The 14986-nt window shown below is 44.8% G+C and overlaps 1 protein-coding gene across 1 annotated transcript in view; it reads right to left on the bottom strand.

Annotated features, from left to right (window-relative positions):
* Window positions 1-201: 201 nt before the first annotated feature.
* Window positions 202-14986, bottom strand: part of ABHD15 (abhydrolase domain containing 15) — a 190958-nt gene continuing 176173 nt past the window's right edge. The window contains exon 2 of the mRNA XM_086955100.1: window positions 202-1770. Coding sequence (XP_086811226.1) covers window positions 1248-1770 — 523 coding nt within the window. The 3' untranslated portion in view covers window positions 202-1247. The remainder of the gene's footprint in view (window positions 1771-14986) is intronic.

The raw sequence follows: 14986 nt of genomic DNA, 5'->3' as shown, positions 1-14986 counted from the left end.
GGTTGAAGTTGTGTATATAAAGGTTAATTTGTTACAAAAGAATTCTGAGTGTTTGTTGTAAGGGTCTTGTGAAGGAAAGATGTTGCTGAAGGTAGCAGGAGATTCTGTGAAATCCTTGATTATGGTGAAGATTTCCTTCGTGCGGTTAGTGCTGGTGTTGACGCGATCTGCAAGAGCTGTGTGCTTGGTGTTCCGTATCTGCTCCTGGTAGTGTCTTGGGCTGATTTATGGATGTCTTTATCTGCGATGTCTCAACTTGTTCTCCATTTGCACTCCAGTTGCTTACAGTGGCGTTTTGTCAGCCTGTGTTCCTCTGTATACCAGATGGCCTGTAGTCAGACTCTTGCTGTTGATTTGCACTTGAGTGAAGTAGTGGTGTTGGCATTTGCAGTGATGCAGATGTTGATGCTTTTAAAGGCTTTTGGCAAGTCACTGGTGTGCTCAGGCTGGTGTTCAGAGAGTGTGGAAGCCCACTCCTCTCCTGGCTTTTTCAGTTGCGGCGGGTAGTTCTAGTGGTGGTAGGTTTGTGATGGTGTGAGATAGGTATACTGAGACTGACAAGGGTGAAGCCTGTACAGGGCATAGTTCCTGGCTTGCTGACTGTGATGTTGCTGGTTGAGGAGAAAATCTGGCTCAAAAGGAGTCCCGCAGTGAGGGGTGGGTAGGCTAACGTACTGGGTGAGGCCAAGATTTTGAAGGCTTCCCTGGAGGACTGTAGAGTTTAAGTAGCTTGCGTCACTTACTCAAATCTTTTCCCATACTTTTAGCCAATTTTGTGCCTATACATAACCCAATCACTTAGAAGAACCTATTGCAATAGTTCCATTGAGAAGAGGCTATGCAGGTAAGATACGTCATTGTGTCGGATGCTCTACTTGTGATGTTAAAAGAATCCCAGAATGTCTGCTAGCTGATTTATTTCCTGATTGATAAATGTAAACATTATTTCATATTGCAATATTTGCTCATTGGTGTTTCTGGACACACTTGTTCTTTATAGCTAGAATTTAATTCCCAGGCTATTACCTCTCTAGAGCACTTGAGTTGGACCGATGATGAGAGGTAGCATATGTTTAAAAGAAAATCAGAAAGGAAACAGAAGGTCTCCCGTTTTTGTTCTTTTTTTGATGTTTAACATGCCAATGACTATGCTCTTGATCAAGTATGTCATCACTGCATTAAGTTTGTAGTAAGAGTACAGTGGAATAGCTGGAACAAGGAGGTTGCTCTGAACTTTCCTTTTCGTGTTACCTGGTGTAAGACCTCTTCCAACTAAACATGTCTTGGATGTCTAAAGAGGCGGCACTGTCACATTTCTGTAGGGTACCTTTCCTGCGACGGTTAAGTGCAAAGGAGCTCCTGCGCCATGAGAACCCTCTCATCCGCTCCTCTGCACGGAAAAATTCTGCCACTGATCTGAAATACTCCAGAGTTACCTCATGGCTCCAGGCTGGGGGTGCATCTTTCAGGAAGCCACAGTGGCCTCCATGCTCTGTCAACAGAAGGAAGAGATATGGGTTGGATTTGAAAAGCTCTGTTGGCAGAGTACTCTCAGGTGATCCCCGAATAGGGTCATCTGCACTGCAAATGCAGAGAACTGGAACTGCTACTTCATCGACATCACGCAAGGGCTCATTCCTCTCCCAGTATGTGTCCCAGCTGATGGGATTATTCTTGGTTTGACAGAACAGCAGCTCCTCTAGCTCTCTTAGAGATTTACATCTCAAAAGATTTGTCATGTCCACGTCTTCGTGTAGTGCTGTGGCATACCTGGGAGTAGAAGAAAACATAATAATATTATGTCTGACTCTGGTACCAAGATCTTTCTTTATATTTTGTTTTTCTTTAACTTTTTATATCTGTATGAAGTGTTCAAAGTCTGCAGGTAAGTTACAGATTGTTTACAACATGCTCATGGTCAACAGTTTCATTAACCCTGATACCCTACTATTATAATGTAATTTCCTGAGCTAGATTTTCTAAATTTAGATCCATCACTAATCATATGCACTTTACCCAATGTTTTTTTTTTTTTTTAAATTTTTGGAAGACCTTTATTGACAAAAAAAGGGTTACACATACCGCCAGGGGCGCAGCCCGAAGGCACTGAAATACAATACAGGTCAATAAGGCAAGTCCGTCAGGATCAATTACAGGATCATTGAGGTCTAATTTTTAAATTAAAAGTCTGAAGGAAAATTGGTATCAGGATATCAAGAACAAACCATCGGTCCATTTACGTGCAAACAGGATTAAACAGTATGCAATTCAGTATGTCGCCGGAACCACTACCCGCCACAGTTAGGAATCGTCCTGGGAAGGGCACAAATCAGGAAGCCAAGTGAACCACAAGTAATACTCTAAAACCCAATGGTCTACCTACAAGTGGCAACAAAGACACCAGTCCGCAATGACTCACGGTGGACACCCTTCCAGAGTACGCGAAACCCAGTCCCACTGAAGAAGAATACAGAGAAGAAAAAGACTAGAAAGAAGAAACGTAGGGCCATAGAGACAAAGAAGCACAAAAAACACGTTGCACCCCAACCCCCCACCCTGCATGCAGCGGAAGGCCACGGCCCACCCCCCCCCATAGGCATGCTTGGTACCCCAGAAAACCCACAAGAGGGAATACCGAAGAAAGACTTAGCCAAGAAACGGGCCATAGAATATAAGAAGGAATAACCCACAGGTCCCCAACCCCCCACCCTGCACGTCTAACGAGGCTATGGCCCACCCCCGACTAGCGTGCCCGTCGCCCCAGAAGGTCCCAAAGAAAGGGAAAGAAAACGGGGGGGGGAAAGACACAACAAGTAAACCCCCCCCCCGCCCGCACTAATTAGCTCAGTGTCGATCTTAAGTAAGCCAGCTCTTGAACAGAAAGCAGCGGCGTCGCTACACAATACAATAATCAAGGTCTTCACACTAGTCATCCGGGGAGCAGTCCTGGTTGCACCGATGGAGGGGTCACCCCTGGCCCGTTTTGTCCCTGCCATCGAGGCGCAGTAGCTGAAAGGTAGCAGTGGAGTACATTAGAAAATCAGGGTGGTCGGGCAAGCAAGGCAGGACCAACCGCACGAGCGATCTCGCCACCCAGAGGCCAGGAAAACGATCAATCCAGATATGTAGGGACCGCAGCAGAGTATCAGGCCATCTTGCCAAGTCACAACACGATAAGGGCAAATCGAAGTTGGTGGTCCCAGAAGCAGGGCCGTGAACGAGATCCACCCGCGGCGCTGCAGCAAGTCCCAAGGCCACACTCACGCAGTCAGGCTGCCCAAAGCCACCACCATCACTGGATCGGGTCTCCCACAGGGTCAACCGTGAAGTCATAGTCGGTGCACCCACCTCTTGCACAGAGCTGTCCGTGACCTCACTCTCCGCCCGATCATCAGGGCTGTCATCCAACGGCGAAGCTATAATGGCATCCAGCCGTCTACCAAGGTCTTCGGCTTCCTTTACCCAGGCGACACGGAGAGAGTCCAATGCATTCAGGACGTGTCGAAGTGAGGGCTCCATCCTGCGACGCCGGTCCGAGCAGATACCCCCACAAAGAGACGCCCTCACAAGACAGCGTCGGAAATTGACACTGTGTCTCCTAGCCAAGAGCCCATGGGGGAATCAGCATACGGGAGCCGGTAAAGCACACATTCGTGGGGTACGAGTCATCACGCCGACCACGGCCGTGGGCAGGGAGTTCCAGTCAGCAAGCAGTCCATGGGGTTCTCCGGAGGTATCCGTTATTCACGGTATGGGGTCGTAATATACAGGGCAAACAACGCAGGAGGTTCGATCCCCGTGCCACTGAAGTCCAGGCACTTACAGCTCAGGGCTCACTCCGACAGACGAGGTCCACACCGGAAAGTCCGCTCCAAAATGGCGCCCCACCAGCCTCTCCGAGAACAAAGGGACGACTCAGCAAACCGGTGTGGCGGGCTCCGCAATGTGTGAGCCCGCTCTCGGGGTTGCGCCGGTCGCCGCGCTCACCCGTGCGTCCCCAGTGCCATCCGCAGCATTACGAACCTCCGGACGTCCCGGCCTGCACAGCCGCGGTCTCTAGTGCCTCCAGCAGCCGGCGTCAACCTCCGGACCCTCGGCCAGCTGCCCGTCTCCGCAGCGGCCCAAACGGCAGGGAGCAGAAAAGGAGGATGCCGGTCACTTCAAGCCCCAGGATTTCGGCCAGGTACTCCCCGGATCTTCCGACGCCGCAGAAGATCAGCACCAAGCTGATGCGAGCGGGGGAAGGCAGGAGAATTGCAGGATTGATTCCGTGGCGAGCGGAGCTCCCAGCCTAAGCGGCCATCTCGCTTCGCGCTCGGCCACGCCCCCACTTTACCCAATGTTGAATGGACTGGCGTTAGCATAGTAAAGCTGAGCCCCTTCCTCCAAATATACGCTCTTTCCTCAATGTTAGTGTAAGTAGAGTTCCAAAATTACATTTATACCCCCCACCCAATTATATGTTCTTGTTCCAATGTTAATTGGTAGTAATTCTGACCCCCCCAGTTACATAATTGTAATTGTATGTATATAGCGCTTACTATTATATAGCTCTTACTACCCCTGACGAGGCGTCAAAGTGCTCTTTGGTGGGTAGGTCGCTACTCTGGAACCCAAAAGGATTAGTGGTGGATGTTATAGGGAAATATGAGTATAGTATTAGTACAGGGAGGTACAAGTTAATTTTTGAGCAGAGGACATGTGAGTCTGTTAGTTGGATTGAATAGAGTAATGGAAGGATAGAAGAGTGAAGAAACTGGAAGTGTTAATTGGGAGATCATAGAAGTAAGTTGAGGTCCGGGATGAGTAAAGATGATATGGAGGATCGAAGAGCCTGTAGAAAGGGATTATGGAGAAAGAATCAGTAGAAAAATGTGGTTTGGGATGAGTCAAAGAGGGAGAATTTAATAGGTTTGTTTGGGAGATCATAGTAGTAAGCTGATGTTTGGGGTGAGTGAGGAGATGTAGAGAAGGGAGGAGTCTAGGAAGTCATAGTAGTAGAAAGGGTGTGGGATAACAGAGTGAGGATACTTTGAAAGAGGTGTAGGGTGATGGTAGGGCAGAGTAAAGCTTTTGAGAGAGTATCCTTTATTCTTGTACAATAGTACTAAAATAATAAATACATAGATACACAATTACATAGTAAGGGAATATATGTGTAAGGAATATAGTATATTAAGATTAGTGTGTTTTGTTTTTGTGGAGTAATGAAAGAAGATATTGACATGGTTTTTTGCGAACGATTTGTATGTGCAGTACTGCTGGTGAGTTGTATTTGAATAATATAGGGGTGGTGAAGTGTTTTGGAGAATTGTATGTGGTGTTTAAGAGGGGATGGACAAGAGTTAGGAGTTTTGTGTTAGATTTTATCACTGGAATAGGTAGTGTGTGTGGTGGAGTGGTGTGTAAGGATTGTATGTTCGTTTGTAATTGGTCAAAAAAAGGAGGTGGGTATTGGTGGATGGTGTGATGGAAGGCTGAGTGTAGGTTTTGTCATGATAAAAGGGGGATCTGTTAGGAGCAAGTAGAGGATAGAGCTGGTATTTTCTTTGAACAGGAAGTATGTTTCTGGACAAAATAGCTCTGCACCCTTCTAGTAGTTCAAATGTAAGTATTCATCTCAGTATTAATCCTTATACATGGCTTTGTAAAGATGCAATGCTGTAGCGTTGGCTATTTCATTGACAAGAATTTGAATAAAGAATACGTTTTAATTCAAGAGCCTTTGACTGACTTCACTTTGGGAAAACAAGCTTACAGCATTGCATCTTTACAAAGCCACGTATAAGGATTAATACTGAGATGAATACTTACATTTGAACCACTAGAAGGGTGCAGAGTTATTTTGTGTATATTAAGTTTGAGAGATAAGGGGATTAGATTCTCGTACTCTTTATGGGTCCTAGGGGATTGTGTCTCAAGCAACCAGCACCTTCTCTTTGTTGCTCAGGACTTGTATGGGACGTTAGACCAGAGCGGGAATTTTTTGCTTTGATCCCCTTCTTTGTTGTAGTATGTGTCTGGACGCATTAAAGTTATGTATAATAGGGCTTTGTGTTGGTGATGTGTTAGTGGTATAGGACAAGTTGTGTTTTGTGGGAGAATGCAGGTGTCATTGTGTGTAGGTGTGGTTTGTGGTGTTTTGCAATGGTTCAATACGCATTGAAATTTGTAGGAGGTTTGTTTGTGGTGCATGGTAGAATGCCTTTACTAATATTGTGTTTGGATGTTGGCAGATATGGAAATTTGGCAACATCTCTGGCCCTGGGCCCAACCCAAACAGCCAACTAACCTTGTCCTCTCCGCCCAGCCTCAACAGGCAACTGCTTTTGTCATCCAAGTCCTTAGCCTCAATGCCCTGAGCCTGATGCTTAAAACTGCTTTATTGGCCAATAGAACCCTAGCCCAACAGAACCCTAACGCTACGCCTATAGAGCAAATGGGAGACCAGACCCTATTAACCAATCACAGCCCTAGTACTAACAGCTTACGCAGCAACCCCTCTGACAGCAAGGACCACATACAACAGCATTCAACACTTGTAGACCACACATCACCAAGGGCCCGATGTAGGTAAATTAATTTTAAGTAAAAGGCAAGGGAGGTCTCCTTTATAATCCAATTAGGGACAAGGAGAATAGAAATGAAGAAATTAAGAGGTCCCAAAAAATTCAACTATTAAGATGCCCTTTAGTGTATTGCCCTAATAACTCACAATGCCGACTTAATAGAAAAGTATACAAAATTACTCAATTTTAAACATATAGTGAAAACATAAAAATACCAAAAATCATAAAAAAACATGTGTATTGTATTAAAAAAGCAGTTTATTACAAATCAATAAAATCAATGTTATATAACATCAGTACAGTGCCATACATACAAATTAAAGTTCAGTTTTTGTTAAAAAAGTGTATCCGGTGAAAATACAAGGATAAAAATATCATAAAAATCACAGTTGTTAGGGTTGTCGACGCAGCGTTTCGGTGTGTAACAATACCACCTTCATCAGGACAAACAATTCTGGGAAAAATTATTGTCCCTCTCGTGTTAATTGGAGGTAATTTGATCGTTGTCCCTCAACTGATAGAGGATCTGGTCTATTATTTCCAGTGTAACATTTCTTTCTTTCAATTTCAGGAACTCAATGATGAAGAGGATATAGCTGGATGGGGGCCACCGTATTATTTAGAGAATATCACCTTAAAGCAGGGTTATATGGCCCTCAGTGCAGCGTCACTGGATTCTTTTAAATCTGCTACCAGCGCTGGGTATCTTTACACAGTGTCTATTTTCAATTTGACCTTGTGTTTACAAATCGGCCTCCCTGCTCCCCTCGCAGCTCCTCTCGTACTTGAATTCGAAAGTTTCGGATATAAATAATACGGTGGCCCCCCTCCAGCTATATCCTCTTCATCATTGAGTTCCTGAAATTGAAAGAAAGAAATGTTACACTGGAAATAATAGACCAGATCCTTTATCAGTTGAGGGACAACGATCAAATTACCTCCAATTAACACGAGAGGGACAATAATTTTTCACAGAATTGTTTGTCCTGATGAAGGTGGTATCATTACATACCGAAACGCTGCGTCGACAACCCTAACAACTGTGGTTTTTATGATATTTTTATCTTTGTATTTGCACCGGCAACACTTTTTTAACAAAAACTGAACTTTAATTTGAATGTATGGCACTGTACTGATGTTATATAACATTGATTTTATTGATTTGTAATAAACTGCTTTTTTAATACAATACACATGTTTTTTTATGATTTTTGGTATTTTGATGTTTTCACTATATGTTTAAAATGAGTAATTTTGTATACTTTTCTATTAAGTCGGCATTGTGAGTTATTAGGGCAATACACTAAAGGGCATCTTAATGGGTAAATTCATTTTACCACTTCATAAATACCAAATCATACCGATTCGGTATTTAAGAAGTGGTAAAATGGAGGGGGGGTGATGTAGGTATTTCAGATTCGGTAAATACAGCATCGTTCTGATTCGGTATTTACCGATTCTGTAAATACCGAATCGGTAATGCCCATTGATTCCTATAGGCATTGAAGCCCATAGGAATCAATGGGCATTACCGAATCGGTATTTACTGATTCGGTAAATACCGAATGTTGCAAGGGTGCAGGGGGTGTCACTTTGACACCCTCTAGCACCCCGAATTCAGGCACGTGTGACATGTGGCACACAGACATGCCCTAAGGACATGTCTGTCTGTCACATGGCACAGGTGTGCATGCACATATGTGCATGCACACCTGGATTCAGTATTTTACCACCCAATTGGATTGGGTGGTAAAATACCGATTCTGTAAGGCCTGTGGGACTCAGAAGAGTCCCACCTACATCTCCAAGTTACCGAATCGGTAAAAATACTGATTCGGTATTTTACCGATTCGGTACATTTACCGAATCGGTAAAATAGGGCCCCTACATCACAAATGACCATTTACCGGTCGGTAACGGCCGAAATCATCCGTTACCGGTTGGTAAATGGCCACCTACATATGGCCCCAAATGTTTTGTTGACATCTTAAAAATGATTACACCACATCCATGCCATTTGAGCACACTCATAAGCACGAAATACATCAGACCGGAAGTTGAATAGTAGTAAAGTAGTTACACTACTAAGACAATGGGACCTGCCCTGCTACTTAACCAAAAGCGTGAAAGATTGTTAAGCAGGTATGCACGTTCCCCAATGTTTCTAAAGCTGGAGATTGGTAAATCTGCCTCCCCTCTCCCAAAAATGGCTTAAAAATATGCACTTTCCAAAATGTTGATATGAATGGAGTCAGAATAGTAAATCTGCCCTTGCCCCCATTATATGCACTTTCCCCAATGTTTATAGCAGTGGAGTTAGAATACCAAATCTGACACCCCAAACTATATGAATGTTCTACAAAGTTTATAGGCATATGGTTAGAATAGTAAATCTGATTCCACAGCCCCTAATTATATGCACTTTCCCCAATGATAGTTGTTCAGGAGATAGAGCAGTAATTCTGTCCCGGCCTGCTCCAAATACATAAATTTTCCCCATATTTGTGGACTGGAGTCAGAATATTAAATCTGAACCTCCACATACATGTACTTTCTTCAGTGTTCATAGGACTGGAGTTAGAATAGTAAATCTGGCCCCCTTCTAATTATATGGACATTCGCTAATGTTAGTGGGACTGGAGTGATGCTAGTGTATGTAATGCCCCACCCCCATTAAATATATGCACTTCCCCATTGTCTGAGGGCTTGAGGTTGAATAATAAATATGTTCCATCCATAATTATATGTACTTGTGTCAATGTTCCTGGGACTGGAGTTGGAATAGTGCGTGCGCACACTTTTTTCACTGAAAAAAACGAAGGTATATGTAACGTTATAGTTAGGTGTGATAATAATATCTGATTTTTTTTTTTAACCCTTAGACATTTGCTGAAAAAACAAACTAAAGGTTAACTTGACGTTATTGTTAGGTGAATATGTCAGTGACATCATTAATATTTTGAACTCCGGAAAACACAGAAATTCACCAGCTACAGTTAGCAGCACTAACAATAACTTCGATCAATCAATCAATCAAAGACATTTATAGAGCGCACTACTTACCCGTAGGGTCTCAAGGCGCTGGGGGGAGGGGGGTGCCGTTACTGCTCGAACAGCCAGGTCTTCAGCTTCTTCCTGAAGGAGAGGTGGTCTTGGGTCAGGCGCAGGTCGGTCGGGAAGGAGTTCCAGGTCTTGGCGGCCAGGTAGGAGAAGGACCTTCCTCCTGTTGTCGCTCTTCGGATGCGGGGGACGGCGGCGAGGGCATGGTTGGCTGATCGGAGGTGGCGTTTGGGAGCGTAGAAGTTGATTCGGTTGTTGAGGTAGCTCGGGCCTTGGTCGTGTAGGGCTTTGTGTGCGTGGGTGAGGAGGCGGAAGGTGATTCTTTTGTTGACGGGGAGCCAATGCAGGACTCTCAGATGTCCGGAGATGTGGCTGGTTCGTGGGATGTTGAGGATGAGTCTGGCTGAGGCGTTCTGGATCCACTGGAGTCTCTTCTGGAGCTTGGCGGTGGTACCGGCGTAGAGGGCGTTGCCGTAGTCCAGTCGGCTGGTGACGAGGGTCTGGGTGACGGTCTTCCTGGTCTCGGTGGGGATCTACCAGAAGATCTTCCGTAGCATGCGTAGGATGTTGAAGCACGCCGAGGAGACGGCATTGACTTGCCTGGTCATGGAGAGGGAGGAGTCCAGGATGAAGCCCAGGTTGCGTGCGTGGTCTGTCGGTTTGGGTGCGGTGCCCAGGGCGGGAGGCCACCAGGAGTCGTCCCAGGCAGAGGGCGAAGAGCCCAGGATGAGGACCTCCGTCTTGTCTGAGTTCAGTTTCAGGCGGCTGGTCGTCATCCACTCGGCTACATCTTTCATCCCTTCGTGCAGATTGGCTGTGGCGGCGGCCGGGTCGTTGGTCAGGGAGAGGATCAGCTGGGTGTCGTCGGCGTAGGAGATTATGTTGAGGTTGTGTTGGCGTGCGATGGCCGCGATGGGGCTCATGTAGACGTTGAAGAGGGTGGGGCTCAGCGAGGATCCTTGAGGGACGCCGCAGATGACTTCGGTGGCCTCTGACTTGTACGGTGGTAGGCGGACTCTCTGTGTTCTTCCGTCGAGGAAGGAGATGATCCATTCCAGTGCCTTCTCCTGGATTCCGACGTTGCTGAGGCGCTGTACTAGGGTGCGGTGGCAGACAGTGTCGAATGCCGCGGAGAGGTCTAGGAGGATGAGGGCCGCTGTGTCTTCGTTGTCCATCAGGGCTCGGATGTCGTCGGTGGCAGCGATGAGGGCGGTCTCGGTGCTGTGGTTGGCCATTGTCATGAATTGACCTTACATATTACATCACTCATGACATGTTCTATGATATCATTTATGACATCACTGATGGGACCTCAAATGACATGATTAATGACATCACTGCTGACATCATCCAAGCTTCTTTTGTACACATTACTCTACACACTAGTTTTTCATTTGAGGGCAGAACGTAAGTACAAAATAGCTTGGAATAATATGAAGCATCATTAATGCCATCACAGACACAACTCCCTTAGGTGTAGCAAGCATATTTTTTGTTACCTTATACCATACATTTCATGGGTAACCTAGTTCACATTAACAATCAACCACAGATATATGGGAAACCCTTATTTCCCACTGTGTTCAATATGTATACAACTGTTCAGAGAAAGCCAGGTTCTTCAAGATTCTTAACGTCTGTTCAAAAATTAATGTCTTACTATGAGCAGTTTTTATCTGCATGAAACCCCTCACAGTCACTGACCCTACATTGAGAAATGAAGTTGATATGACCAGAAGAATGAGTACTGTAAACAGTGTTTACTCTATACCACACTATTTGTAAACAGTGAAACTCTCATGAGAAATACACCACAGAGTAGTAAAAAATACCTACTAAGTACAGTCTACACTCTGTGCAACACCTGTCAAAAAAGACACTATTTGCTTAACAAAACCAAGGTTGAAGGTGTTGAAGATCATACTACCTACAGCCTTCATGTTGTAGTGTTAACTTTACAGATACCCCATCTTCTGAAGCAAAACAAGCATATGTAGATAGGTTAGTGTGTAATGTAAAAATTGTCATGCTGGGGTGATTCTGTCTAATAGCTCAATACTAAGTATCTACTATGTAGAACCTTTACCCTGTTGGAAACTTTTTCAGTAGAACCAAAAAACTTGTGTGGAACATACTGGACACAAGTCATCAACTATCATTTGCCCACAGAGTTACTCTTCAATATAAATTTTGTAACACGCTAAATACCTCTACACACCAACGATGCATTAGGAGGACATGCATTTCGTAAACACTTAAACCCATTAGCGAGACACAGGTTGTTCATAATTATGTAGAAAAGTAATATGATAGTTACCTGCCACTATGTAAACTATAAAACAAACTAACACACTCATTAGATGATGTCATTGGTGATGTCATCAGTTTCTTAGTGAATTACGAAGGTTAAAAAAAAAAAAAGATCTTTTTATCACACCAAACTATAAGGTTACTGTAGCCTTGATTTTTGTATTATGCATGTTCTACACTACAACTGCATTAATGAGGTAATGTCTCCAGTGACCTTGTGTACTTGTAATTTTGGTAATGTGGTTGTCCCTCTGGTGTGTAGATCCTAGGAATCCCCAGGACCTGCGCGTTTTGGATGACCTTAACTGAGGGCTTGGAGTCCAAACTGCTCCTGGACACCCCCACAGGATATGTCAACCATTAGGCCAGCTAGCTCTACGGTGCCACTACCACCCCCCTGTATCTTAGAGTGGTGTAGGTAGTTTCTGGTAACCACTGAACATGACAACCCTGATTCCTAAGGGATCGTGGAAAACAGTGCAATACTTTTCTCTCAGTCACTCGTGCTTGCTTATTCTTCGAAAATACACAGGATGGCGGTTAGGAAGTTTCAATAAGTATTTATTGGTCCAGTGTCTTTCTTGTGTGAAACATATTTGCTGTGACAATCAGGAGACAGAAGCATTCGAAAGAAATCGCAAGTACTAATATGGTAAAGAGTAGATACATTTCTACCATAGTGTTAAGAAGTTGAACATATTCAGTTCAGATAAAACATTAGCATTTGCATACTCCTATAATGCGCACCCTCCGTAATTTGCTTAAATGTGCCTAGATATGTAGGTATAGCATGTATATATGTGTATATATATATATATATATATATATATATATATATATATATATATATATATATATCCAAGCTCCAAGTACTCAACGTACAAGGAGCCTTTATGGTATATAGTCCACCAGTACATTGATAACTTTAAGCAGTTCAATGTGCCATGGATGCCTGACGCGTTTCGAAGTGTCCCCACTTCTCTTCAGAGGTTTCGACAATTGAAGGCGCATAGGACACCGCCCTCTTCATTTAACTTCTCCACTGCATGCCCTGAATGGGACGCTCTGCCGCGACTAACCAAGCAATATGGGCCTTGTAGTATATATATATGCCAGAGAGAATGAGAGGAGATAATAAACTGACCCTTTAAACTGGAAAAGCTGCGTGGTGGTCTTTGTGTCCTGCATGCCGAGCTGGGAGAAGCAGGAAGAAGTGATATATATATATATGTATATATATATCACTTCTTCCTATATATATCCAAGAATCCCTTAAGGAAGAACCATCCCCTTCACCTGGTGGTAGAGAAAGAAGAACCCTGTCTCTTCTACGAGGATGACACCCAGCAAGGGATGTCAGACCGCTGCGTGTCAGCATGCAGGACTCCATGTCAGCTCGGAAGGAATTCTCCTCTGATTTGTAGGGGGAATAAGGGTCTTATGTACTAGAGTGGTCACTCCAGGGTTTCTTCTAGAATCAATATGTTTTGAAAACAATCATAAATGTTTTGAAAATAGTAAGGCTGACGCAGGGCTTGAGGACTCCTCTAGAGGCACTGCGTGCTAAGTGGGAAACAGATCTGGGAACGCCTACAGAGGAGAAACCCTGGGAACTGCTAATGGAGCGGGCCTGGAAATGTTCCCGAAACGCGAGGTTTCAACTTATCCAATTCTATGTGTTTCATCGGGCATATCTTACGCCTCACAAAATTAATGAGTACTTTGGCTCCCACGCTACCTGCCCGTGGTGCAGACTGGAAGGTGCAGCATTCATGCATATGTTCTGGGATTGTCCCCTGCTTCGGGGATACTGGGGGAGGTACTAGCCAAACTGACAGAGGTGACGGAGAGGGACTTGCAGAATAAACCAGGGGTGTGCCTGTTACACTGGTTTCTAAGTGGGCGGACTGTGAGGGGACACTCAGGCTCCAATTAGCTCAGCGGGCTGACAATGCTAAATTGTGGGACTCGGCGAGAGCCTGAGTGGCGATGGTGGATCTGCTCAAAAACCCGGCCGAAGATGATGACTGATCTCTCCAGCTATGAGTGCCCCCTTTGACGCATGGGACCGCAGCAGCAGGCAGTGTGATGAGAGAATGGGGGGTGCTAGCCACGGAGGTGGATGCGTCCTCTTGGTGGAGATATGGACTACTGACATAGGACTTGAATGGAGTGTGTGAAACATATACTGAGCATTTGAGCGCGCTGTTAGGGAAAGCGACATGTCTGAAGGGAGGGGGGAGGTAGGGCTGGGAAGGGGGGGGCATCGGGGAGGTGGGGTTGAGTTGAGTCGGGGGACGATGGCTTTGTTTTGTTTTCTGCACTGAAGCATAGTTACTGGCAATGCTGGAGTAAGTAAGGAGCAACACAATCTAGCCCTGCAAGTCTGTATTTCAGGGCAACTGGGATATCCTCTTCACTGCCGGAAAGGCCTCATTCCTTGTGTGGAACAATTTCCTGGCCCAAATCAGACTCGGCGAGGCGAAGTCATGTTGGGGGCATAATTATTGACCCAGTGTTGCTGGGCCACTGTATGGGGGTTAAATATGTATGAGATGTGATTGAGCACTACATGACAACTTAATAAAATCTGTTTCCCAAAAAATAAATGTTTTGAAAATAGTCATCAATGTCTGCGTGCTGGCCAAGGATGAACAAAGTGGTGAACCTTATACAGAATAATTATGCAGTGCCTGAGGACACGTTTATGTACGCCAGGTACAGGGATTATGATAGAATACTAGGAGCCTGGTGTCAAAGAGACAGGAGTAAGCTACTAGGTAAAAGGTCACCTGTTTAGAACCGTTATTGTTGTGTGGATGGAACAATGTATGTAAAAAGGGGGTACACATGACAGGACTAGCCTAAAAGACATAAAGCGTCTTCATTCAGAAATCAGTGACAAAATTAATCCTCATATAGAGACGTCCCACGAGACTACAGACAAGGAGTTGAATCTCCACCAAACAAGGGTACTTCCTCTTAAATATGACCCTTACTGTAGACCCCGTAGGATTTCCAGCTGTGACCGCCCTGACTTCGTCAGA

The sequence above is a fragment of the Lissotriton vulgaris genome, chromosome 2_1 (assembly GCF_964263255.1).
Source record: "Lissotriton vulgaris chromosome 2_1, aLisVul1.2, whole genome shotgun sequence".
Classification (NCBI taxonomy): domain Eukaryota; kingdom Metazoa; phylum Chordata; class Amphibia; order Caudata; family Salamandridae; genus Lissotriton; species Lissotriton vulgaris.
This window is presented reverse-complemented; position numbering and strand designations above follow the sequence as displayed.